Genomic DNA, 27,609 nt, shown 5'->3' on the forward strand with positions numbered 1-27,609 from the left:
AATTACGTCTATTCAACACCCGGTAAGTGGAAGCGAAATTCTAAAGCACCGCATTAGTTTCATGCTGTTGCTTCTGCTCCCAGCTCTCCAAAGCAGTCAGTGCAAATATGCGAGTTATCCGCTTGAGAGAAGGACAAAGGCAGAGATGGAAGAGAAATAATGCGTTTGAAGCCTCTGCTATCGCAGCCTTTGTACCGCCACAAGGCGTTTTCAGAGAGCATTAGCATTCATTCTTACATGGGATCTGCTGGTGCTGCTGCCATTCAGGGAGGAGAAAAAAGGGAAAAAAAAAATCAATTCATCAGGCACAGCTCATTAAATGCACTTCGCCCTTCAGGCACTCTCTGCTTTCTCAGTCGAGTCCGCAAGTACGATTTTAATACCGCACGCTAAGTTACTAGGGGAATAGCCTCTAACTAAAGGTCCTTCTGCTGCGAGGAAAGTAGGAGCCTCGGTGATATTTCAGTCTGCGTAGTTTCAGGTAGGAATTAGTCATCGAGCAATTCTGTTTCACTACAGCTCAGCATAACTACAAACCAAGGTACATTCGGAATGTGCCTCATTAATTCAGCTTTTCCAGTATCCAAACACAGCTCGGAATAGCAGAATGGGAGGAGAAAAAACACAAGATTGCCCCAAATACTCCATCTTTTGAAGTACCCCCACACCAGCAAGTCCAGCACAGCTCCAGTTCTCTGGAAAATGCCACCCTGGGATTTTTCACGCCTGTGAGAGCACAATCCTTATCTCTTGTGTTTCCCTCTGCCCTGTTTAGGAGCAGTATCAGTCCCAGCCCTTCATGCTGGCTCCTCTCCTGCGTACAGGGAGCTTTTCGCCTCCATTTGCTCTCTCTTGTTCCCATTCTGTCTATGCACTGGAGGGAGAAAGAGAGCATGTATTCACAGAGGCCAAACAATCAACACTGAGAACGAAGATACTGCCAAAGCGAACACAGGTGTAAAAAGCACAGCAGCGAGGAATGCAGCTTCAGGATTTTTTTTTCCCCCCTCTCATCGGGCCAGCCTTCAGTCTCAGAGGTCAGATTTCTTCCAAGTCCCTGACACATGAATGTTACAAAAGCCACAAGCATTTATCACCAGACAGACCTTGGCCTCTGGGGAGCTGGAATGGCTGTTTCCTCCCAGGACAGAGCAGCAGAGGTTATGCTTTTCCATTACTAAATGAAATCCATCCTAGACTCATGCAAAGGAATATTTTTCCCCAGTGAGTGACAAGTGTGTTCAGTCTCTAAAGATGCCACAAGGATCCTACGTAGTCTTGAGACTTTCACTAATAATTTAGGTCCTTGTTGATCAGAATACCAATAAATCATATTACGGTGGAAATCCAGAATCCCATAATTAAAATGTTTGCCCTTTCATGCCTACAGGAAGACACTTTATGTAACATTTTAGACTGAAATATCGGAATTTTTGTTAGTTGTAGCTAACCAGGGCTACAGGAACCACAAGAACTGTTGCTAGCACTTGCATGTTGAATATTACATTACAGTTTTTTGCTTAAAGTAAGTTTCGCAGGTGAAAGATTAAATTCCCATGCCTATCAGTGAAACACAGATATAATAATATCTGCACAGACACATTTGTTGGGGTCTGGAGTCAATATTACAAGCAACTTTTCCTCTTAGAACTGTTTCTGCTTGCTTTGGAGTTTTTTTTTTGCTCTTATTTCTTCTGGAACTTGTTTGAACGTCTCTCTTTCAGGATTCCCATCTCTTCAGGCCTCAGGTTAGCCATCTGACATTGCATCCAGGAGAGCAGGTATTGGTGTACCATTCCCCCATATGATTCTGCTGGCAGTGAGGAATTTGGAGTGCTGCACCATGGAAGCCGAGCCGCTCGCTGTCCATGCAAGTCCCTCCCGCGCGGCCCATTTGCAGAAACAAATTGTTTCCCCCAGGAAGGATTCAGACAGAGCTCCCGGCATTTTTTAAATCCCGACACATAGGCTAGTGTGATAAAGCGGGTGGCAGAAATCGGCCATCCGTCTCAGCAATGCTGAGAAGATCAATACGCACAAGCACTTCGGTATTTCCCAGACTTTCCTCTCCATGGCAGTCACACAGAATTATTTCAAAGCGATCCAAACCCAGGCTAGAAGCTGCCTCTGCACTGGCATCCCTCCCCATGGCCTTCCACAGGCTATTCCAAACTTTAAAAGCGTGTTCTTCTGCCGGTTTGCAAGCCCTACAAATATCGCAGAGGGTTTACATGACTCTGAAGAAACAGCTACCCACACACTATTTGAACTTTGCAAATTAAAAGTGAGCTAACAGGAAAGGGCAGAGGAACCCCAAATGCAGCTTGTTCTCATAAACCTCAAAATGACGTTGACGTGAGGCACGGTACGCGGTAAATCAGACGGACAAGCATCCAAGTGCACCGAAAAGGCTCCAAACCGAAAACAGATTGCTCGGCTCTGCGACGCGAGGGACTTGTCCCGACCTGCTGTGGCTTGTGAGCGGCCAGATGTTGCTGTGCGCGGCCTCCAAACCCTCCACCACTCCAAAATGGACTTGAGTGACGTTCCCTGGTGACACTAAAAATTTAGACTAAAGAGCTTTACAGGGCGAGGTAATAAAATAATTATCCCAGAGGCAACACATCCAATTAAGTGGAATACAGCACGATATTTTTAGACCAGCATCAGCAATTCGGTTTTGTTACAGTGCATGGCGTCCGGCAAGATTAAAAGCTTGCTTTCCATCCAGCTGGGTGCACCTATGGTAATTTTTAATTAAGTTCCTTTTAAATGGTAAACCGAAGCACTAATATGCAGGTTTCTGCACTCCTGCAAAAGCAAGCATGTGGACCGCAGCGATACAATACTTGATTTTGCATATAACATGAAAATAGCTACTGTTCTTCAGAGGTGAGCACTTAAAAGCTAGAAAACAAGGATTTATGAACATGCATACAACAGAACAAAATTCTGAACTGTAGGTCACGTATCACAGACGCTTGTTTGAGACATCAGGGTACTCAAACACCTGCTCTTCCATGAACATCTCATCCTCCAGCAACTACCCAAAGGCTCTTCGCTGTATTTTCTCTGTCCTGAAGAGGTACCGCATACAAGCATCTGTAATTTACCCACCTCATATGGAAATTTGAGGTGCTACTAACAAAACTCACTGGGTTGCAACGCTGTCAAGGAGTGGGCTTTTAATGAGGCTCTGAAGCGTTTCAAGAATCACAAGAAAGAAATACTTCAACCTTTCAATGATTTGATCACCCAGCTCATCGCAGCACACCAGTTTTGAGCTCCCTTTCATAATGGGGACAACCAATCAGGTGACAAAGGAACAAGAGGATTTCCAGTCACTACAAACTCAGTGCAAGCCCCAGAAAGCACTTTTGATGTGAACTCCTGCTGCGAGCTCCCCAAAATAGTGACATGAAGAAAGCTGTTCCACAGTATGAAATCTTAATTAAGATCAACTGCTACAATAAGTGGATGTTTTGTCTAGTTCAGATGGAAACTAAACTACATTTGGCCTAAAACTGACCAGGGCTCTGCTCAGCCCTGGTGAAGCCACACCTGGAGCACTGGGCTCCCCAGTACAAGAGACATGGAGCTACTGGAGAGAGTCCAGTGAAGGACACCAAGATGGTTAAAGGCTCAGGGTGGCCCTGCTTGAGCAGGGGGTTGGACCAGATGATCTCCAGAGGCCCCTGCCAACCTCCACCGCAGGTCAATTTAAAAAACAGCCAGCCCACCCTCTGCTACAACAGATTTTGCACCCCAAAACCAGACAGTTCATTTCAGTAAGCCGCACACTGGCTTCAAATAAAATTCTAGAACACGTAAGAAAATGTCACGTAAGTGTTCATTAATTTAACTCTTCAATTAAGCAAGTGCAAATAAAAAACTAACAGAAGACAACATTCAATACAATTACTCAGAAGAAACCAGGCCAGAGAATACTAAGTTTGCAAACTCAACACAAACATTGTAGGACTTTAAGATTCTCTTCAATTCTAGTTCATCCTGCCATACATATGCATTATGATAACCACTAGTTCTGTCACAACATAGTATTTTTTTCCCCCTTGGGACTTAAATCTCATTCAGCATTCAAGGCTAGATCTACATCTAGAAAGAACCAGAGCCATGTGATAAGGAGGGCTGCCCACAAAACCAATTTCACAGCAGAATAACCCCTGCAAGAACAGATGGGATTGTCCTCCCTGCTTAAGCACCTTGTTGCTGCCGTGAACAATTAGGTGCTCTCATGAATGCTGCAAAAGAACCACCTGCAATGCAAGAAAAAAACACCTGCTTAAGCCAAGTTTTCACAGGCAGCTATTGATTCTGGTCCTTGTGGAGTGTAACCCAAGGTCTCTGGCGAGGCTGAGCTGCAGAACTGCCCGAACTCACAGCTGAAGGTCTAGAAGATATACCATGAATGCATTAAGTGCTAAATAACGCTATGTACTTTAAATAGATTCATTATTAAAGTTAGCTACCTAATATTAATGGATATTTTTTTACCTTACTCTCTAAAGCTTAGTTTGTTACCTGCCAAGCAGGGACACATGTGACTTTATATCACAGGATCCTGTGAACAGCAGATCAGAGCATTTCAACATCGGGCAATCACCACATTCAGACTTCACAGAAAAAAATGAATGAAAGTCACTACATCAAGTACGGACTGTTTAGTGAATAACTCATCGCTAATTTAACACCATCTGCCCTGTGAGTTCAGCACCACGAGGTGGTCAATAAAAAGTGATACGATCAGGTGGTGTTATCATACCTATAGAGTTAGCGACTCCATAAGATCAACGCTACTTTCTTCAGGTTTATGTGCAAGTCCAAAAAAAATATTGTCCACACAGACCAACTCCCAAAAGCTACGGCTCATGGTGCCATCCCTGAAGTCACCTCAACCAGGTCCCCCTGACTAACTCATCTCTCTCGTTCTTACCTTTATCCCGTCTATCACTGAATCCTGCCTGGTGTGAGTGGAATCTGACACATTCAAATATGTGAAAAACACTTATAGTTTGGATGGTTGTGAACCTTTTCCATGGGAATGGCAAGACAGATTTCTGACAGAGACACCATCTGCCCGCCATATAGAAAGTCGTGCTTTCAGGCCATGAGAACTCCGCAGCTTTTCAAAAGAAAAATCCATCTCGCACGACAAGACGAGCCAGTTTTCTCTAGTTCTCTTCTCTGCAAAGTTCTGAAGATTTCAAAACAATTCCTCCTAAGGCAAACACATGGTCAGAATCACATAGCCTAACGGTGGAAATCTGGCGTAAGCACACAGGAAAGTAGCGGGCAGTTTTGCTACAAACCATAGTATCTGTCCTGCCTCCATGCCACAAAAAGAAGAGCCACAAATAAGCAAGTCACTATTTCATTTACAAGAGCCACAGCCTAATGAAAAACACAGGCCAAGGTTCCATAAGACACCAAACTCTGGTTTTGAGGAGAGCAGAAGCACCTCGATGCTCCACTGAAGAGGTTCAGCCCCACGGACCTTCCACCGGAGACGCTCCGGCTTTGCACGGAGGACGCACCATCTCACCACATGCGGCTGATTCAACAGACACATCGAATCTGTGATCGAAAGATGGGGTCAGTATTAAGAAACATGAAAACACGCCACAGAATGTAGTAACTCCAGGTAACACTGGGGTTTCTGAGCACTTCAGAAAGCTGAAGAGTTTTCTGTTCAACCACAGCAAGACAGTACTAGAGACAAAGTTAGTTTAGAAACTAAAGGTGAGAGAAATGAGCTTCTGTGTTTATATTAGAAGCTTCACTGAACCTAACAGTTTGCATTTTCCCATCTGCGGTGAATGACTATTCTAGCATCCGCTGAGCTATGGCTTTCCTCAAAGAAGTTAGAGGCCAAAACCATAAACTTGACTGACCAGAAACACAATTCAGATACTACAAAACTAGCTATTTTTAATTAGTTTGTTTTGTTTCCAGAAGTGTGAAGAACTAGAACAAATGCATCTGGCCCTTTGGACTTTATTCTGCCAGAGCAATACGTATTAATAGTTACCAGAGACACGATTGCTTGTGTCTAGGTGCCTCATTAAGCTACATCTTACCTACAACAGCTAGTAGGTGTAAAGGAATACTCCTGAAACAAAATCTGCTCATGCCAACAACACAAGGTAAAATAAACTTTCAGATTTACAGCAGATTTCTAGTGATCTGCATCCCACAGGCTGAAAAATGTACCAGTATGTCTCTGGATTAGAGTTCAGGTTATCAAATCCTTTGGAGTCGCAGAACAGATTGTTAATTGTCAGATACTTTAAGTGATATAAAACAGATACAGACAGCTCGAGTAATAAGTGACTTTCACAACGTTAGCAACAGACACCTGCAAGAGAGGTTCCAGGACGCAATTTAGCTTAAAAAATAATAACAATAGTAGATCTTCCCCCCTCAGTTGCTACTTAATGATGAATAATTATGCTAGTGGACCATGGAAGTCTGCACAAATCCAACTAAATACACATTTCAGGACAGTGCAAACCTTACCATTCAGTATTTCCAAGATTAACGACTTGTTTAGAAACTCAGCTAAAAAGCAAGCCTGACATTTTTATCCTCCGTCTGTAACAGAGCATCTGGCAGCAAGTACATGCAGTGTAAAAATGATGGGAACAGAACACTAATCGCCAGAACAAGCCACCAGGGAAAAAATGTTTACAGTGTTATTCAGTCCCCAGATCCCCCGACTTGGGTCAGCTACGTGCCTGCAGAGTTCAAATTAACTGGAGATATTTTCATTTTGTCCATTTGATGCAAATAAAGTCTTGTGCTGCCCGTTTTTTAGCTTACAGACACACAAGGACACTTAATTAAAAAACAAATCACTAAGGATACCAACGGATTTGTTTTGAGACTCCAGTCACCCACTCTAAACAAGAGCCTAAGCAAGCCAAAGGCCTACAGAAAACAAATCTTCATTTAAATCAGAGACTCCCCAAGCACAAAACTACTGCGAACGCCTTCCGCAGCAGGCCAGATGGGGGACTTCACGAACGGTCTCCAAGTACTCGCACAGCAATTGTCAGCCTGCCTAGAAATTAAGATTCCTTTCACGCACGCACCCAATTATTGCCAGGTCTCCTCTCTGCCCTCTGAATGTCACTCGCCTCGCTAATTAAATCACAAGCCTGAACTCACCTCTTCCAGGGCTCACCCTGCTCCCACCAGGCATCATCCCCAGTCACCTTAATCTAGGGAACCCCTCAGCATCAGGGCAAAGCCCAGGACCCTTTCCTTCCCTTAAAACCTCAACCACACTCACCAGGCAGCACAGAGACTCTTCCCAGGGTCCCTGGACTCCTCTGTTCTGCTCCCCTCAGTCCCACAGCTCCCCAGATTCACCCAACCCCACAGTTCCCCATCCTCTGCTGAGCCCCAGCTCCTCCAGCCCTGCTCACAGACCCCTCCATGCCCCCTGCACCCCACACTTGTCACCTCACACCAGTCCCACAGGCATCCCCATGGACCCCCACAGCCACTGCTACCCCCTCCAGCCCCACCAGCCCCCCCCAACCCCATAGACTCCCCCACCCTCTTCCAGCCTCTCAAACCAGCCCCCCAGCCCCTTCTGGGCGCCCACACCCCCAATGCCACCTCAGTCCTACAGATCCCCAGACTCACCCAACCCCACAGCCCCTCATCCTCTGCTGAGCCCCAGTTCCTCCACCCCCCCTGCAGCCCCACACTTGTCACCTCACACCAGTCCCACAGGCATCCCCATGGACCCCCACAGCCACTGCTACCCCCTCCAGCCCCACTGACCCCCACCACCCCCCCCCAGTCTCCCCCATCTTCTTCCAGCCCCTCAAACCACCACCCCAAGCCCCCAGAACGCCCCCCAGCCCCTTTTGGATGCCCGCACCCCCAACACCACCTCAGCCCTACAGACCCCCAGACTCACCCAACCCCACAGCCCCCCATCCTCTGCTGAGCCCCAGCTCCTCCAGCCCTGCTCACAGCCCCCTCCATCCCCTGCACCCCACACTTGTCACCTCACACCAGTCCCACAGACATCCCCATGGACACCCCCAGCCCCACAGACTTCCCCCATCCTCTTCCAGACACCTAAACCGCCCCCTCAGCCCCCCCCCAGAACTGCCCCAGCCCCTTTTGGGCGCCCGCACCCCCAACACCACCTGAGTCCCACAGACCCCCACCCTTCCCCCGGCCCCGCACCCCCTCCCCAGCCCCACAGGCCCCGTGTCCCCCGCCGGGCCCGCACTCACCGATGAGCCGCCGCACCTCCTCCTCGCTCAGGTACAGGCTGAGGCTGGGCCCGGGGCCGGCGGGGGGCCAGTCCGGGGGCCCCGCGGCGTGCGGGCCGGAGCTGGGGCCGGCCTGGCCCTGGGCGCCGGCGGGCAGGAGCAGCAGCAGCGGCAAGAGGCGGAGGAGATGGCGGCGCGGGCCCCGCACCCGGCACGACGGCGGCGGCGGCCGCCGCCCCGCACCCGCCTCCCCCAGCGCCGAAAGGGGCCGGCCCCGCCGCCACCGCCCCCCGCCGGGCTCTAGACCCCCGGCCCGGCGGCCCGGCAGCATGGCTCCGCGGGGAGGGCCGGGACCCCCCGCCCCGCCGAACCCCTCACACGCCGCGGCCGCCAGTCCCCGCCCCGCCGCTCATGGCTGCGCGCGCCCGACGCCGCCGCTGGCGCCGCTTCCTCCGCGGCGGCGCCGCAAGCCCCGCCCCGCGCACGCGCGCCGCGCGGCCCCGCCCCCTCCCGCCGCCTCAGGGGCCGCCGCAGCCGCGGCCCGCGGGCAGCGGGGGGGCGCCCGCCGCACATCGGCACCCAGCGGCCTCCCGGTGCCTCACGGGCTCCTCGGGGGTCTCTGGGCCCGTCCCGAGGGACGGCTGAGGGGTGAACACCGCCCCCCCGGGCACACGGTCGGTCTCCGCACAGCCGCCGTCGGCCCGCACACCGCCCTCAGCCGCGCCGCGGCCGTCCCCTGCGAGCGCTGCCAGCCGGGGCTGTCCTGGGCACCCGCGCAACGCGGCCTGGTCATCGGCCGCAGCCTGGCCTCGTCATCTACCCCAACCCGTCCCGATCATCAACCCCAAACCGTCCTCATCAACCCCAACCCATCCCGATCATCCCCAAACCATCCTGATCATCAACCCCAAACCGTCCTCATCATCAAGCCCAACCCGTCCTGATCATCTACCACAACTTGTATTGACCATCTACCCCAATCCATCCCGATCATCAACCCCAACCCATCCCAATCATCAACCCCAAACTGTCCTCATCATCAAGCCCAAACCATCCTCATCATCCCCAAACCATCCTGATCATCAAGCCCAAACCGTCCTGATCATCCCCAAACCGTCCTGATCATCAAGCCCAACCCGTCCTGATCATCTACCACAACTTGTACTGACCATCTACCCCAACTCGTCCTGATCATCTACTCCAACCTGCCCTAAACATCTACCACAGCTTGTCCTGCTCATCGACCACAACCCGTCCTGATCATCGACCACAACCCATCCTAAACATCTACCACAACCTGTCCTGATCATCAACCACAACCCGTCCTAAACATCTACCACAACCCGTCCTGATCATCTACCACAAACCGTCCTGATCATCTACCCCAACCTGTCCTAAACATCTACCCCAACCCATCTACCACAAACCGTCCTGATCATCTACCCCAACCTGTCCTAAACATCTACCCCAACCCATCATCAACCACAACCCATCCTGAACATCTACCCCAACCCATTCTGATCATCTACCCCAACCCATTCTGATCATCTACCCCAACCCATTCTGATCATCTACCCCAACCCATTCTGATCATCTACCACAACCTGTCCTGATCATCTACCACAACCTGTCCTGATCATCTACCACAACCTGTCCTAAACATCTACCACAACCTGTCCTGATCATCTACCACAACCTGTCCTAAACATTTACCACAACCCATCCTGATCATCTACCACAACCTGTCCTAAACATCTACCACAACCTGTCCTAAACATCTACCCCAACCTGTCCTGATCATCTACCACAACCTGTCCTGATCATCTACCACAACCCGTCCTGATCATCAACCACAACTTGTCCTAAACATCTACCCCAACCTGTCCTGATCATCTACCACCTGTCCTGATCATCGACCACAACCCGTTCTGATCATCTACCACAAACCGTCCTGATCATCTGCCCCAACCTGTCCTAAACATCTACCCCAACTCGTCCTGATCATCAACCACAATCCATCCTGAACAGCTACCCCAACCCATCCTGATCATCTACCCCAACCCATTCTGATCATCTACCCCAACCCATTCTGATCATCTACCACAACCTGTCCTGATCATCAACCACAACTTGTCCTAAACATCTATCACAACCCGTCCTGATCTTTTGACCACAACCTGTCCTAAACATCTACCCCAACTTGTCCTAAACATCTACCCCAACCTGTCCTGACCATCTACCACAACCCATCCTGATCATCTACCACAGCCTGTCCTGGTCACCTTCCTCAACCTGTCCTGATCAACATCCCACCCTGGCCATCCACCACCTTCCCAGCCGCAGGCAGGCCCAGCAGCTGGGGAATAACCTGCCAAAACATCCCAGAAAAAAAAAAAAAAACACAACAACAAAACCAGATATACTGATGTAACTGACACTGATCAGAAAGTTACCCAACTGGAAATACTTCTGGAACACCAGCATTTCGATTTTAAGAAAATTTCTTTTTTTGGTAATTTTTTAGAAACTTTGTGTACTGATGCTATATTTAATGCTTTAGTCTGCTTTTTGCTTTAATCTTGTGCTCCTTTCAGAGCTAAGAAACAGCAGCAGTGTTTCGTTTCGCCATAACAAAGGAGGGCCTTTGATCTACCAAGGATGGTTATTTCCATCCCAGCCAAGCCATTGATGCCTATAATGATCCTAAAGTAACATTTAAACTGTAAACATGTCTGCTGTTTTGTTATAGTATGAAATGCCAGCAGCAGTGCTGCGTGACAACTGATATCTTCTGAAAGAATGCAATAATAATCAAGTCGAATGACGAAAACAACATTGAATTCCAGCATGAGGCTTTGAATCTCCTCTACAAACATCCCTGACCTTTTCCCGAAATCCACTTCTATGCAGAATTTCAAAAGTACGTTTTTCTGTTGCAGTTTGGCGCAAAACCCCGTTCCGGGATGCCCACCTTTCCCCTGAAATGCAAAACCTCTGTTGCGATGGGCTCGGCGAGTGGCTCTTGTTTTTCTGAACCGACGGCTCCTGGTCCCTCGCCCCTCCGGGCTGATGATGGAAGAACCGTCTCCATCACCACCTTCCTACCTGGCTGCTTTCCAGCTCCTCTGTGCTCCCCCAAGAGCCGTAACAGCTTCGGTCTCAGCAAATCCATTGCTGGTAGCTGCCTGCTCAACTGAGCTTTTCAGCAGATGTGTCACAATATCCATTTATGACCATTAAATCAGGTAATAGCTTTGAATTATACGCTCCCATCGGACCTGCCAGGAGGAACTTCTTACCTACGCGGGACAACGTGACAGGAGGACACTAATTGGCTGTGAAGGGTTTTTAATCAGTGGGTCTTTCAGCTCGTAAGAGTGGGAAGTGTATAGGAAGTTCTGCTCTTCTAATCACCGTGGTGAAAGCGAAATTGCTCGCGTACCTCTCCACAATAAACATCACTTACTTAGCAGCGTGAGGTGTGAAAAAACAAAACTGGAAATGGAGTTGCAAATTACGTGTAAGTCTTTGGATGCTGAGAGCGAGGCCTCCATACCACAGGTTCTCCACAGACCGTTTCCTCAGCCCTTAAACCCGGAGTCTGGGTCTGTGTGTTTATTTATCGTTCGGACATAGTCTAAATTTCAGATTCCGGGTATTTTCTGATGCACCTCGCTTAGGGACTCATGGACATACAGGCAACTTGTGCGTCTAAAGTGATCAAAAAACAAAACTGAGGCTCATCTTTGGCTTAGGATTCCTGAGCTGCCTGATAAAAATCATCGCAAAAGCATTCGCAGAACTAATGCACTAAAGGAGCGTGAATTTGCACCAATTGCCTTGTTTCAGCAACAATCCTCGTTTAGTCTCTTAAACTAAAGACTGTTCACAGCAGCAATAACTAATCGTGTCTCAAGTTGTGAAGAAACTTATGTCCTTTGGTGCAGTGTTACCATCCCATCTACTGATAACATGAACCTTAATCTCAGCCACCCCTGCCGTTAACACAGGGTATGATATTCAGCAGAAATGTGACATTTAGCAGAAGGACCCGTGCTCGATTATTTTACTGCATTTCTTTTCAGTGCGTATGTAACTTGCCTCCTGGAAGTCACTGCCTGGTTTTAACAAAAGGTCACCCAAACCACATAAACCAAGCGCAAATAAACACATTCTTAGGATCCATCTGCCAGCCTGTGCACAGCCGCTTTTAGGGCTAAAGTCATTGCTGATGTGTCTGTTCCGTTATGGCCATGAAGCTGATTGCTTGCTAAGCCCTGAAGTTATAATTAAAATGCAGCCTGCCACACTTAGAAGAATAATGGGGGGTACTGGGCATCAAATGAAGGTTTCACGGATGCCAAGCAACTTATCGTTTGAAAAGGTGAAAAAAATGCAACTCACGGGCCAGCTCAAATGCTAAAGATCTTCTGTCGATTTTTTTTGGCTGCACGGACTGTTTTTGGCAGGATGGCGTTCACGGTCTTTCAAAACCATTCTGGGTAAGATTACATTGCAAGGGGGTACGCGAAGTCTCTCCACAGAAAGCCGCGAGCAATAGCTGTGAATTCGCAGCGCTCGGACAGCGAAGTTTTGCTTGGCGAGGCAGCGGGATGCATCGCTGCTCGTGCTCTGAGCCCGCTCGTGTCAGCGTTTACCACCGCTGCGTCCCGAGGGGCAGAGAAGGGCTTCACATTTCTGGATGCAGAACCCATCTGCGAAAGCAAATCGCTGACAATTAATGGGCGCTGATGGGAATTTGATACGTTGGGATGTTGTGTAAGACATATGATAGAGGGATAAGAATAATCTCAGGTTCCAGTATAAGTTGGGGAACGAGCTGTTGGAGAGCAGTGTAGGGGAAAGGGACCTGGGGGTCCTGGGGACAGCAGGGTGACCATGAGCCAGCACTGGGCCCTTGTGGCCAGGAAGGCCAATGGGACCTGGGGGGGATTAGAAGGGGGGTGGTCAGTAGGTCAGAGAGGTTCTCCTGCCCCTCTACTCTGCCCTGGTGAGACCTCATCTGGAATATTGTGTCCAGTTCTGGGCCCCTCAGTTCCAGAAGGACAGGGAACTGCTGGAGAGAGTCCAGCGCAGCCATGAAGATGCTGAAGGGAGTGGAGCATCTCCCGTGTGAGGAAAGGCTGAGGAGCTGGGGCTCTGGAGCTGGAGAAGAGGAGACTGAGGGGTGACTCATTCATGGGGATCAATATGGAAAGGGGGAGTGTCAGGAGGATGGAGCCAGGCTCTTCTGGGTGACAACCAGTGATAGGACAAGCGGCAACGGGTGCAAACTGGAACACAGGAGGTTCCACTTAAGGATGAGAAGAAACTTCTTCATGGTGAGGGTGCCAGAGCCTGGCCCAGGCTGCCCAGGGAGGTTGTGGAGTCTCCTTCTCTGCAGACATTCCAGCCCGCCTGGACACCTTCCTGTGTAACCTCATCTGGGTGTTCCTGCTCCGGCGGGGGGATTGCACTGGATGAGCTTGCGACATCCCTTCCAGTCCCTGACATTCTGTGATTCTGTCATGTGGGAGATGGGATGAAGGGCTTTCGCGACGCCTGTGCAGTGTCCGGACTGGATTACACACACTGCAAGGTGGCTTTTCCCACCTCCTCTTTACAACTGTAAATGACGGTGTAACATTCCTTCTAGAGGAGAGCTGGCCCCTTCACATAGACACAGGAATGAAGCCCTTCTGCCTCCTCCCATCAGCCTTCCAACATTTTTGCCTTCGAACGGTTTCTCTTCTTTCCAAGCAGCAGGTGACCTCAGCGCTTGGATGGTGTCCAGTGAAACTGCACCTCGGTTACGTGGCCCAGGAGCCTCCAGCTCATCGCTTGCGCAAAACCCTCTGCCCATGATGCTTCCCCGTGGAAATGCCATGGAGCTGTGGCTTTGCTTGTGGACACTCATTAGAAAGGGACAAAAGGGATTTTAGGGGACCTAGGAAAAGACGTCACAGCTGAGCCTGGGTAAGCACTAGTTTTTCTAAGCCTCTTGGTATTTATCTTCTCTAAATTTGCCACCCCTTTGCCCACAGCCCAGGGAGGAGAAGTGAGAATGAGGGAATGAAGTACATATCAAATTGTGTAAATAGCCAGGTGGCTTCTCTCAGATCAGCAGTCACCCATGGACTCTTCCAGGGCAGGGAAGAGCTGAAATTTCAAGGTCGAAAACACACAGAACTCTCCCCCAAACTCTCTTTACCCTGTCTCCTCAGCCATAAACTAGCTGGGAAAGCTGGTGTCCGTGTTTCTAGAACAGCAGAGACCCAGCACTGAAGCAAAGAAAAAAGCCTCAGACTTCCAGCCTGCTCTGTTTTGCAACAGACTTCTTTTTTTTATTATTTTTTTTTTAATTTCTAATTGTGCAGGCAGGTCCATAAAGCTGCCCTTGAGAAAGAAGGGCTGGCTGATCGGTCACCGCAGGGTCGCACCACTTGGGCTGAAATACGTAAAGAGAGGAAAAGTCGTTCACGCAGCAGGAGAGAGAAATGCCCTGTACAAGTTCCTGGAAATGTAGCACTTCATGGAAAAAACATCCTGGGGAGATTAAGCGAACTGAGAGCTCCTGTGGCATTAAGCAAGCAGAGGCCAGAGGAAAGCAGAGCGTCAGATTGGGATTTCAGCGTCTGGTTGGTAAGGCACATGCCATTCCTTTGTTTGCCTTATAAGGGGAGTGTTGCACGCCGTGATATTGCTAAATACGAAATAAATTGTGTCTGGGGGCTGGTCCTCTCACCTCTTCCCTCCCTGGGATGCCCAGGGGATGCTGGCTGAGGTCTATGTCATCTAGAGCATTTTCCTCACTAATAGATTCCAGGATTTTGGGCCATTTTAAGGCATGGCTTGCACAGTAAGTCTTGTGACACTGTTACTTTTTGTTTTGTGCTCAGACCATTGGATCTCAGTACTCAGGTGAGAGTTGCTATCTAGACAGGCCAGAAAATGATGAAGAAAGCCATTTTGATGACCAGACTGAGGGGGAATTCCTGCGATCAGTGTCTTGCATTCTGACCCTGCTGTCGTTGGTCTCGTGCTATTCCCAAAGGGAAGAGTGGGGCTGGATTTGGCTGCCTAAACACACCAACTGCTGGAGAAACTCTGAGGAATCCCCCAGTCTCCATCCACTGCTCCAGAAAGTCCTCCCACATGTTGGCCAGTCCCCTGCCTGCCCCCTGCTCCTACACAGCCAAAGGGCAGTGACACCCTTGTCACTTCGTGGATGGTTACGGCAGATGCTGTTAAAACCAACCTCCAGCGTTAAAATCACCGTGACACAAACATCCTGAGAATCACTCGGTGGCCGAGACCCAAGACCAGCTCATGGGTGCTGCACCCCCGAGAGCTGCCAGGTTTCTGTCTCCCGTTTGGTGTTTTGTTGGCTTTTCAGTGCCAACGAACCTTCAAAATTTGTCTTCAGGGGTTGCTCACCTCCCTGCTAAGAACACAGACCTTGCACTGTCGTTCATGATGTGTGGAAATTGGCTTCGCTAGGGGTTCAAAGAGGAGACAGAGGAATAAAACAAAAAAAATCATGACATCACATTTTTTTGTAAAGGCGTGATAGTTATCCCTTACAATGACATGACTCCAAGTGCAGGCCCCATCCTCAGAGAGCTCGTTCCTCTCTGTGCCTTTCCCTTTTCCCTTGGGAAGCCAGCTGAACAGCAGTTGTAAACTTATGTGGACACGTTTTACAGATCGCTTATGTCAGTTTTTCCCTGTGCTCTGGCAGTTTGAGCTGTTTTAGGGTTTAACGGGGTTTTTCAGAGCCCCCACACGATATAGGAATGGAGATAATTAGTTGTACGAGTCATTGTATGCCATCCTTCTTTTACAAAAGCACAATGGGAGTATTTACCTAGGACGTGGAAAATATTTATTTGACTTCCTTTCTGAGAAAGTATTAAAATCCCAGTTTTCACTAGGCTAAAAATTACTGCACATGAGAACCACAACCAAGTACTGACCGTCTCACCCAGTTCACTGAATCCCACTGTCTTGTGGACAAGAAGACGCTGCAGAAGCCCTGGATCCATCAAAGAAGACGCACAGGAGAGCACAACTCACATTCCTCTTAGGGTTTAGATTGCTTTGGGGAGCAGCAAGTCTGAATTTCTTTAGGCTGCAGACATCTAACTCTTGCCTCCCATTTTCTGGCCAAATACCTTTACAATTTTTGCAATGGCACCAGCCAAGAAAGCATCTGGAAAAGAGCAAACCCCACTCACTCCTTGCGTGCAGGGGATGAACAGACTCTTTTGCTAGCAAGTGGTTTGAGCTCTGGATCACACGTGGATGGAATCTCTTGCCTGAAATCCCAGTTTGGATGCAGGAGGAATACATGGGAGGTTTTTGCCTCTACACATACACTGGAGAGACGCCTGAGCTCCATCTCTGCTCTGCAGGCCGGGCGTCTATGGTTAGATCCTGCAGATTTGGCAGTGCCAAAGTTACCGCGGTAACTGAATATACTAGACCATGGTGAGTGCTGGGTGATGCTAATGAACTCATGGTGGGCAACAGGAATCTCCCCATGGCTTCTGGTGGCCTTAGGAACAGAGGAGAAGGTGCTCAAGCGCATGGGGATGAAGGAGAGAACAGGTATTAATTTCCTTGGCTGGACCTGAGATCTGAGTCTCTGCTGTATCGTGGCCACACTAAGGTATTTGCTTCTCTTCCCAGCACCAGAAAATACTGTTACACCCTAACTGGCCACCTTTTATGGAACACAAATATATTTTATTTCTGAAAAACAGATTCCTATAGCTGATACATTCTCCTACAGATAAAAACAGATCCATTCTAATCATGCTGACGTTGCAGATCCCAGAAGCCAACTATTTTAATAGATTCTTTCTGAGTCCTTTTCTATGGGCTTGGAACATGCTCAACACCAATAAACCAAAAGACTTAGCAGGATGTTTTGCCGCATTAAAATGCCTTGTGTTTTTCACTCTGATCTGTTCTTTCAGGGCTGCTGGGTTTTCATAGATCCTCATCTTGAAAAAGAGGGAAAAGGCTGCACAAAAACAACCTTGCCTCCTCCCATCCAGCTTTTCTAGGCGTTTTCAGAGTCCCCACCACACCACACAGAGTCATGTATACCCCAAATTCAGTGAAAACTCCTTCCTTCAACACCAACGAGAAAACCCCAAAACACTTAAAAAATTATTTTCATAAAATATCCAGTATTCCCACATAGATTTCAGTGCCGAAAAACCTTTTAAGGCCCCAGAGCCAGCGAGGAGGGATCCCGTAAGCAGGCGCTTGCTCGGGCCACATCATTTTGCCTCAGTTTCCCCTGCCACCAGCTTTCACTCTGTAAAAATCACTGGTTACTGGGACCTTTCTGGCTTTGTCATCACAGTGATCAGCCATTTCTCTTGCGTAAGTGAAATAAGTTCCATTTCCTTGGCCTTTCCCTGTATAGCAGAAGCCTGATCTTGAATCGCTCCACAGGTCTTATTTCAGCATTTTCCGTCTGTTTGGCTTCTTTACGGAGCTGTGGGTGACAGGACTGGACACAGCACCCAGTGACACATCCCACAAATTAATTGTATCGCCAGTTTCCTACTGGAGGCATCTCCAGGGCGTCAGGGTGAAGGTGGAAACCAGCTTTTCACTGCCGGTGTGGTGCTTAACGTCTCTTGGACATCACCAAAAACAAAAGGCAGCTCTTGAAGTACCACCGACAGATATTTTTATGAGGTGAAAGCCATCCAGAATCTCCAGAGACATGGTCACCAAACCTTAGGACAGGTTTGTCCATGTGCACATCTATGCATCCATTTGCAAACCTCCTGGCACAATACAGCTTTCCACACTCTAGCAAACAAGCCTGGAAAAGCACAATGCAGAAGAGTTATTAAAAAACAGAACAAAACAAAAATTCACTGTGAGTCTCACACAACAGGCAATTTTAAACAGGGTTTCATTTAACAATACGCAAGAAAATGTGTCCACACATGAACAATAATGACAAAATAGACTGAGTACATGGGTGGGTGTTATACAAAATGAGGCAGCTTGATCCCACAAGTACACAACCTGCGTGTAACACAGAGCATGATAATAGATAATAACTCCCAAGGAAAAGAGGTTTCATACAGATTTTAAGTCACCCTTCCTAGCCTGTGGTGGTTTGTTTTGTTCCGTTTTAAATCGCCAAGCTTAATAAACTAAAATGAATTAAAATTACAAAAATGAATAATAGGAGGGTTCAGGTTTTTAAAATGAAACAATTTTTCAGTGGGGCAGAAAATCAAAACATACATTTGGCATTTTCATAAGCTATCAAGGAAATAACATGGGTCTGTTCTTTATTTTGTCTCCTGCTCTAGAGCTATTTCTCTTACTGCAAAGAAGCTCCTTCAGAAAAATGCACTAAAACAATCACTTACCTCTTTACCTTTATCTGCAGATAAAATTACAACTTGGAAGGAAAAAAAGCTAATGCAGTTCTGTTACAGTGACTGAAATTTATGTTTCATGGAGAATCAAATGTGAATACAGTAACGAGATTTCAAGACTGCTTTTATTTGGGTAAAATTGGCATCTTACAGCTCGTGTTAATTATCGCTCCTGGAGAAGTCAACAGGTTCCCTATCCCTAATTTATCAGCTTTATCTCACCCGTGCGGGCGAGAGCAGCATCGAAGACCCGTTATTGTGCGCAGGATGAAACCAGAGAGGGAGAAACGATCCTTAACAAATCAGTTGGAAAACCCCTCAGCTGGAAACCATCATTGCGTGGGAAACCGTCCACTGAACGCAAATTTTTAAAGAGCCCTCCTAGACTAATTAATATTTGCAGCAAGGAGGATGGTGCGAGCGGAAGATGCACGTGTGGTTTTTAAGCGCTCGGGGGCAGGTGTCTTCTGTTGGTGCTGTACCCGGGCAGAGGAGCACGGTGGCTGTGACAGGGGGTGGCAGGTGCCTGCGCCGGAGGGTCGACCCTGGGAGCGAAGTGACAGAATTTTGTGTCGCCCAACTGGGACTGAGGAGCGGAGCGGGCCGCTAGGGGGCACTGCGCGCCCGGGCTCCCCGCCGGCGGGGCGGGACCCGCCTCCTCTTGGCCACGCCCCCTCCCACCCAGACCACGCCCCCTCTCACCCAGACCACGTCCCCTCCCACCCAGACCACGCCTCCTCCCGCCCAGACCACACCCCCTCCTACCCAGACCACGCCTCCTCCCCCAGACCACGCCTTCTCCCGGTAACACCACGCCCCCTCCTACCCAGACCACGCCTCCTCCCGCCGAGGCCCCGCCCACCGCTGCCACCTCCTCCACGCGTGTTCGCGGCCCCGCAGGCTGCACGGGGGGGGAATTACCCCGTGGAAGCACCTCCCGCCGGCCCTCCCAGTGCTTTCCCTTGCCAAGATGGAGTGATGGGCTTGCTATGAAGCCCCATCTCGCTGCGGGGGGCTCCCTTCCCGCAGGCCGAGTGTGTGGCCCACGGGACCCCGCCAAGTGCTGCCAGCAGCTCTTGGTGTTCAGGTGCTTTATTCCACAATTCAGCCTGGCAAAGCCAGGCCTTTCCTTGATCCTTTCGCTCATCCCTGGGGAAAATGCTCCCGTGGGCACCCAGCCTGCGTGGGGTCAGCAGAGAGCCCGGCACCCTTATTTATCACCTGCGTCTTGTAATTAACACCCAGGATGGGCAATCCCACCAGAGGGTGCACATTACTGCAGCACCAGGTTCCCCCCAGGAGATATGAGTAGAACCAAGGGTGCTGGAACATCACGAGGTTTTAAACCCACCCGTCGCTGTTGCGTGAAACCGAATTGGTGCCGCGGGGTCAAATGAGCCCAACTTGCATCATCTGGGCCTGGGTGGGAACTCTGGGCTCCCGACGCCTCTGTGCAGGGAAGGGATGCTCAGCCGGAGCGTCACGGCCATGGAGCGTGGGGAGCGATGCCTCGCAACCCGCATGCCGAAACCTGCTCGGAAAAAAAAAGCTGCCCGCAGAGTGGTTTTAAATACCTAACACACCGATAGAAACAAGTCCCTTCAGGATCAGAGGAATGAGGGATACCTGCCTGCCCACAGGTTTGCATCTCGCGTTCTCCCCATCGATTACGGCGAGGTTCTCACGCTGCAGCCGGCCACCGGCCCGTCCTCGCTTCGCCTCTGCAAGGGTTTTATCTTTTTATCTTGCTCAGAGTTGATATCCCGCATTACTCTGCTTGCCAGCTCTGCACACTTGCCAGATATCCCCCTGCTGCCAGCAGCTCCTCTGGAGCCCAGGACTGGTTTTTACTAACGTTTCTGAGCAGCACACGGTGCCGTTGAGCCCCAGCCGGTGCCAGGAGTTACAGTTTGAACAACACGCAGTAAATATTAGAACAGCCTGAGTTACGGAGAACTCCTCAGACACCAGTTTCTAGGGATGATCTAATACATTTCTTGGACTCGTTCGTCCTTCTCATTACTCTTCTGCATTTTTTCCCTCCGCTATTTTTCTTCCCTCCCAATAAAACGTTTTGGTTTTCTTCTTCTTTTTTTTTTTTTTTTGGCTGCTTGGGTCTTGAAAATATTCAGCCATGGCAACAAGCTGGAGGAGCAAATTCCCCGGGTCCGCCCGTGTGTCCTTGGGGTCTGACAGGGAGCGAGAGGAGCGAATTCCAGCCATTCCCTCTTGCTGGGAGCAGCATTTTAGTAAACACGCGCCAGCACACACATGCCAACCCCTGCCTGGCTCTGCCACCAGCACTAAAAAGACTTTTTTGCGGGTTTATGCCCCCTCCCGTCCCCCTGGACCACGCGGCACCCCTGTCCCAGACACCACTCTGGGCTGGCATTTTTTGGGAGCAGCATGGGGGAGGAATGCAAGCCCTTGGCGTCGGGACAGGAGCTGACATTCCTAGCCCCGAGCTGAAGAATGTGGACATCGTGTCCAGCTCCAAACTCCAGTTCGTTCACCTCGTACCCCAGGGGCGAGGGCGACGCCGGGATCCGAGCGGGACACAGCCCTCGGTGACAAGGCCGGGGAGCCGCTTCTCCTTGCTTTGGTGGCCTCTGCCCCTCAATCTGCAGATACGTCAGCGATTTCTTGGGGGCTGCGGGATGGGCTGGTTTTGACGTAGCCGGCAGCTCCTCGGCGGGTCGGTGTCGGCGACGCTGCAGCGGGAGCCACCATTCAGGGACCAATCACCCCGGTTTGATGGGTGTAAAGAACTGGAAAAGGCAGCGCAGGCCAAAGGTCCCATGAGGTTTTTATTAAGCAAAGCCAACCTGCTTTGGCATCTGTATTGTGGCAGAAACCAGGAATGGATGTAAATTCAAGCCCTCAGCCCATCGCTGGCCTTCAGCTCATCTTCCCAAGGCAAAACACGGGCGTTGCGATTCCCCCTGCCCCTCCGACACACCCGGGTGAAGGCCGGCAAGAACTATTTATACACTTTATAATGTTACAAACCGCTTGGATTACCGCATGGCATCCAGCTTGTTTGGAGGGGGGTCTCATGAACCGGAATAGTTTTGCATTAATACAGTTCTCACCAGTTCGTGGATTTGAAACTGGATATGATAGAGCTACTCACCATTTACTTAGACTGGATTGTATGGGGCTTTGTGGCTTAAAATAGCAAAACTTCAGCAATAACGATGATACAACCCGGTTCAGGCAGAAAGATCCCCACTGATTCACCACCCTGTTACATCAGCGTTATGACACCAGGGAAATGCTGCTCATTCCATCGGTTTTAGGGAACGGCGAAGCCCTGAGATTGCAGGGAAGCTGAGAAAGTTGGGGAGTTTCAAAAGAATTTGCAGAATTCTCATTTTTGAACACCGCCAGAATACGAGAACAGGGCTATTCCCACCTCCTGGGAAACTGCTTTGAGACTAGATGGGTAAAATGAAATAAGGTATCACAAAATCCACACTACTTTTGCCCCGGGGAGGGGGTGAATTTGGCGGCACTGTCCCAACCCACTGTGCTGGGCTGGAGCTGGCTGACCCGGCGTTCCCGGCAGGATCCCATACCTCCCATACCTCCCATACTTTCCATACCTCCCATACTTTCCATACCTCCCATACCTCCCCACCATACCTCCCATACCTCCCGTACCTCCCGTACCTCCCCTACCTGCCCCAGCTTCTGGAAAGTCTCCAGGTGTGTTGCACAAGAGCAAAGCCCCAGCGATTTGTTGCAGAACCTGAAGAAAGAGGCAGCGCTTGCCTCGGCACGTTGGAACCAGCCATAGCTTTCTAGTCACGCTCTTAAAATCGAGCTCAGGGAGCATCCAGGGTTACCTGGCAAATTCTTGTCTGTGGGAGGGAGGATAGATGATTCCTGAGCCCTTGATGTGTCCATGTGCAGCACAATGAACCCCACATTTCAGGTGTCAGGCAGGGCTGAGCTGCAGAGAGACTTGCTGCCCCAAAATGACATATTCAAAGGAAAGATAAACCCTGAAAGCAGAGCCACTGCTCCCTTCTTCCAGCAAAGGATGGGACTTTTCCTAAGGAACAAGCGCCAGGACCAGAGGAAACGGCCTCAAGTTGCGCCAGGGGAGGTTGAGGTTGGATCTGGGGAACAATTTCTTCCCCAAAGGGCTGTGGGGCATTGGAACAGGCTGCCCAGGGCAGTGCTGGAGTCACCATCCCTGGAGGGGTTGGACAGACGGACATGAGGTTCTCAGTGACATGGGGCAGGGCCAGGGCTGGGGGAACGGTTGGACTCGATGATCTTGAAGGTCTTTTCCAACCTAAATGATTCTATGGTTCTGTGACCGAGCTTGTTTTGGACCAACAGTGGGAACAGCCCGCCCCAAATGGGGACGCTTGGGAACACTCTGCCCGTGCTGGCTCGCAAGGGTTAATCCGGTGTTTGTTTTCCGGTGGCAGAGCTGACCCGGGCACGTTGCTGCTCCGGCAGCCCCGGGTTCGGTTCCCTGGCGCGTGAGCGAGATCTGGCAGCCGGGGAGATGCGCAGCTGTGCTCGGGTTGTGCAACGCGAGGGATCCACAGCACAACCGCAGCCTGTACGCTCGTCATTCCGCTCTTAAGTATTCGCGCCGTGGTCAGGCCAAAGACCTCTAGTTCCAGTACCAAGGATCCCAAGTGATGGAGCCAGGATAGGTTTGGGAGCTGAAGATCGCAGAATCACAGAAGGGTTTGGGTTGAAGGGACGTTCCCAGCTCCCCCAGTGCCACCCTGCCATGGGCAGGGACATCTGCACCAGCTCAGGTTGCTCAGAGCCCCGTCCAGCCTGGCCTGGGATGTCTCCAGGGATGGTTCATCCACCACCTCTCTGGCCAACCTGGGCCAGGCTCTCACCACCCTCAGGGCCAACCATTCCTTCCCCATGCCCAGCCTGAATCTCCCTCCTTTAGTTTAAAACCATCACCCCTTGTCCTATCGCAATAGACCCTGCTCAAAAGTCTGCCCCCATCTTTCTTACCAGCCTCTTTTAAGTAGAGAAACGCCGCAATAAGGTCTCCCCAGAGCTTTTCTTCTCCAGGCTGAACCCCCCAACTCTCCCAGCCTGTCCTCCCAGCAGAGCCTTTGGGGTCGACACAACTCACGTTTGGGCCCCATGGAGGAGCCTCCCAGGTGCCGAAGACGCAGATTTAACCCTGCAGGGACACAGCCCAAAATAGCCACCGCGGGGTGACATCTCCATGATGGGTCTATTGCGGGATGGAGCCCCTCCTGGGAACAGCCCCGGCCGGTGGGCATGGACCTGGTGGGATCCAGGAGAGGACCTGGGTCCCACCACCAGCATCTTCCCATCGCCAGCATCTTCCCTGCCCATCTCCAGCCAGCGTTCATCAGGGGAGAGGGACTCTCCTGCCAGTTTTCCTGCTGATTTCATTTTCTTAGAATTTCCTCCGTTGATTTTGTTTCTTTTTCTTTTTTTTTTTTTTTTTTTGGACAGCTGGAAAAAATAATATGTTTTGGTTACTGTGGAAACACACTCCTAAACTTTTGGTGGGTCCAGGACATGGCGGGAGTTCCAGAAGGGCCATTCACGGTGGCGGAGGTTTGTCCTCGCTCTCCGGTGGCTCCGGGCACACGTGTCCCCAGCGTCCCCCCAGCACCGACCCCTGCGTACCCGGCAGATACGGCGTTGCTGGGATGTGCCAAGGGATCGCCAGGCTGGCGATAGCATCTCTTCACGCTGGACCCTGTGCAAGAGGAGGAAAAAAAAAAAAAAAAAGTAAAGGATTGTGCTTTCAGGCTGTAAAAATGCGGGTGGGAATATTTTCCAGCCTGTGTCATTTTCCACCGAGGCCAAAATTCACATTCTGCTTTTCGCTGTTTGTGTTTTTCTCCCTGAAACTCAATTCTTTTTTTTTCGTTTAAGGCTCCGTAGCGCTTTTCTCACCCCACTGCGTGCAGGTTCCAGCTGCGGCGGTGGGACGGGGCCGGGGGGGGGCACGCGGGGATGGGGTCACCCCCAATTCCCACCATGGGCACCGGGCATCCCCCCCATCCCCAACCAAGTGTCTTGAGATGAACTGGCCAAACTCTGAAACAAATTTACCTGACGGACTCCAGTCTCAAACCCACACAAATGAGTCAGACTCCAAAGTCAGGAAGACCATTTAGAAAATTTTGCTCCTTATTTCATTAGCATCGTGCACTGATGGTTTAAAGCAAAACTCACCGAGAGGACGTCACACCTTCTTGGTTTTCCCGTGCGATATGCTCTGACCTTTTGTGTCAGCTGAGATTCAAGAGGATGTTTTGGGTTGAATATTGAAAGTACCCTCTTTGGGTGAGGTTTACATGTTGTTTTGCCTCTGCAATTCAAAACAGATAATCCAAGGAGCCTGGATTTCCCAACCGAAGGATTAGGAAATTCAAGGGGAATTATTCTCCCTCCCTCCAATTCCAAGGAAAACTTCTACATGCAAAACTTAAAGCATCAGGAGTTAAAACTTTCCTTAGGCCTGAAGCCAAATATTTTCCCCAAATTTAAGCATTTCTGTGATTTTCCTGAGAGAAGAGTGAGAAACAGGCACCTTCTCTTCAACTGACTGATAAAAATTCTTACGCGCTTGGTTTTTTAGACGAGTTTTAGTGGAGAGGGAGGCAAAATTATGATGAAATATGTTTCCCCCGCAGCGAGGCTAAACGTCCAATTTTTCCTGGAAGGAAGAAGCCAGGGTTTTTTTATTAAAAAATAAAAAAAAGGAAAAAGAAAGAAGAAGAAAACAGGCCACTTCTGCATGGGAAAACGCTTCGCTTGAAATTTCCTGCGCAGTGTTAGTGTGCAGTGACTCAGTGCTGATGCGAAGACCTGGGAAATGAAATTCCGTGGTTTTTAAAGGCTTTCCCCGCCCCGAGCGATGCTCCGACCGGCTCCATCCCCGCGCCTGGGTTTGCCCATCCTGCCGACGAGCTGCCACAAGCCCCTTGGCTCCCAAATGAGCTCCTTAACGACCACGATTTTTCTCCATCCTATTAATTAATTAATCCCTGGGTATTTGGCCCCGGCACTTCACGGTGCCCTGCGGTGGGACGTGCCCTTCGCTCCGTCCCGGATCCACTGGGACCTGCAATGAACCTCTGAAACTTCCCTGCTGCAGCAAAACCCAAGAAGCAAACAAAGATTTTTAAAAACTCCGCAACAGTTCTTTTCCTTTTCTTTCCAATTTCTGCTTCAATATTTTCAGTGGCGTGTTTGAAAATGAGAAGCTTTGGAAAGCAACCCTTGCCTGGTGGGAAGATGGGCTTACAAAATGTCGCACTAAAAGACTTTGGGGTGGGTATTTTTGTCAAAATAAATGAAGAAATAAAAAGGCAGCTTGGGCCACGGACAGCTCAAGCAGTGATGGGGGTGATGTGAATAATGTTTAGCTAAAAAAAAAATGCATTTCACTCAAAAGTGTTTCTTGCACCTCTGGTTTCCCGCCGAGATGCTGCACAAGGATGAATTCATCATCAGGTGCTCATCGAACCGAGCCCTGGCTGCAGCCGGAGCCTGGGACAGAAATCCGACCACACCGTCGCGTATCAGCGTTAAATGACACGGTCCTGCCCGGCCTCCTCTTCCTCGCCTCCTCTTCCTCGCCTCCTCGCCGCCGCCCGTCCGGGCTCACCATTGCTGGAGCATCTCAAACATCCCAAAAATGTCACTCTGATGAAACAACCTGGGGCTGAACGTGGAGCCCACCCTGGCAGCATCTCCTCCTCCGGGCTCATTTTTCAAGCGAATTAACGTACCTGGGGGAGAGAAAGAAGCCTCAAAAAATCCAACCCCCCACACCAGCAAGCCCTTGCATTTGAGGAGCCGGCTGGGACATGGGACCCCCGACCCGTCCTGTCCCTCTTGCCACCAGCTCTGACCTCCCGGAGATCTGTGGGTGCTGGAGAGGGGCTTTGGGCTTTTGGGAGGATGAGGAGGCAGGAAAGGGGAGGAAGGAGTCTCAGCCCTGCCAGGGGGAATTTACCCAAACCGGGCTATACCTGCTGCCTTCGAGGGCCCAATGGTCAGGCTGCTCTGTGCCCCTCCCGGCTGCCATCATCGTCCCCAGACACACGTCTTCCAACCCTGGGGACACAAACTGCGGAGCACAGGCAGCATCCTGCACTGCCAGAGCATCCCCAGCCCCCCAAAGCATCCTCATCCCCCCTAAGCATCCTCATCCCCCCTGAGCATCCCCAGCCCCCCCTGAGCATCCCCCCCAGCCCCCCTTGAGCATTCCCAGCCCTCCTGAACATCCCCAGCCCCCCTGAACACCCCCAGCCCACCCGAGCATCCCCAGCCCACCCGAGCATCCCCAGCCCACCTGAGCATTCCCAGCCCCCCTGAACATCCCCAGCCCCCCTTGAGCATCCTCAGCCCCCCTGAGTATCCTCAGCCCCTCTGAGCATCCCCAGCCCCTCTGATCATCCATCCCCAGCCCCCCCTGAGCATCCCCAGCCCCCCTTGAGCATCCCCAGCCCCTCTGAGTATCCTCAGCCCCCCTGAGTATCCCCAGCCCCCCTGAACATCCCCAGCCCCCGCCCCAAGCATCCCCAGACCCCCTGAGTATCCCCAGCCCGCCTTGAGCATCCCCAGCCCACCTGAGTATCCTCAGCCGCCTCAGGCATCCCCAGCCCCCCAAAGCATCCTCATCCCCCCTAAGCATCCTCATCCCCCCTGAGCATCCCCAGCCCCCCCTGAGCATCCCCCCCAGCCCCCCTTGAGCATTCCCAGCCCTCCTGAACATCCCCAGCCCCCCTGAACACCCCCAACCCACCCAAGCATCCCCAGCCCACCTGAGCATCCCCAGCCTCCCTAAGCACTCCCAGCCCCACTTGAGCATCCCCAGCCCCCCTGAGTATCCTCAGCCCCTCTGAGCATCCCCAGCCCCTCTGATCATCCATCCCCAGCCCCCCCTGAGCATC

At 50.7% G+C, this 27,609-nt stretch overlaps 1 protein-coding gene and 1 long non-coding RNA gene across 3 annotated transcripts in view; both read right to left on the reverse strand.

Moving 5' to 3' along the window:
• Window positions 1–8,679, reverse strand: part of RYK (receptor like tyrosine kinase) — a 59,266-nt gene extending 50,587 nt beyond the window's left edge. For both annotated transcript variants that reach the window (XM_065639928.1, XM_065639927.1), the window contains exon 1: window positions 8,277–8,679. In XM_065639928.1, coding sequence (XP_065496000.1) covers window positions 8,277–8,586 — 310 coding nt within the window. In that variant the 5' untranslated portion in view covers window positions 8,587–8,679. The remainder of the gene's footprint in view (window positions 1–8,276) is intronic.
• A 9,518-nt stretch (window positions 8,680–18,197) lies between these two features.
• LOC135991652 (uncharacterized) lies at window positions 18,198–20,646 on the reverse strand. Its single transcript, XR_010606535.1, has 3 exons — window positions 20,300–20,646; window positions 20,025–20,222; window positions 18,198–19,218 (listed from the first exon to the last, which is right to left on the reverse strand). It is a non-coding gene; the product is annotated as an uncharacterized LOC135991652 (long non-coding RNA).
• Window positions 20,647–27,609: the final 6,963 nt, after the last annotated feature.

This window comes from Caloenas nicobarica, chromosome 8 (assembly GCF_036013445.1).
Source record: "Caloenas nicobarica isolate bCalNic1 chromosome 8, bCalNic1.hap1, whole genome shotgun sequence".
Lineage (NCBI taxonomy): Eukaryota > Metazoa > Chordata > Aves > Columbiformes > Columbidae > Caloenas > Caloenas nicobarica.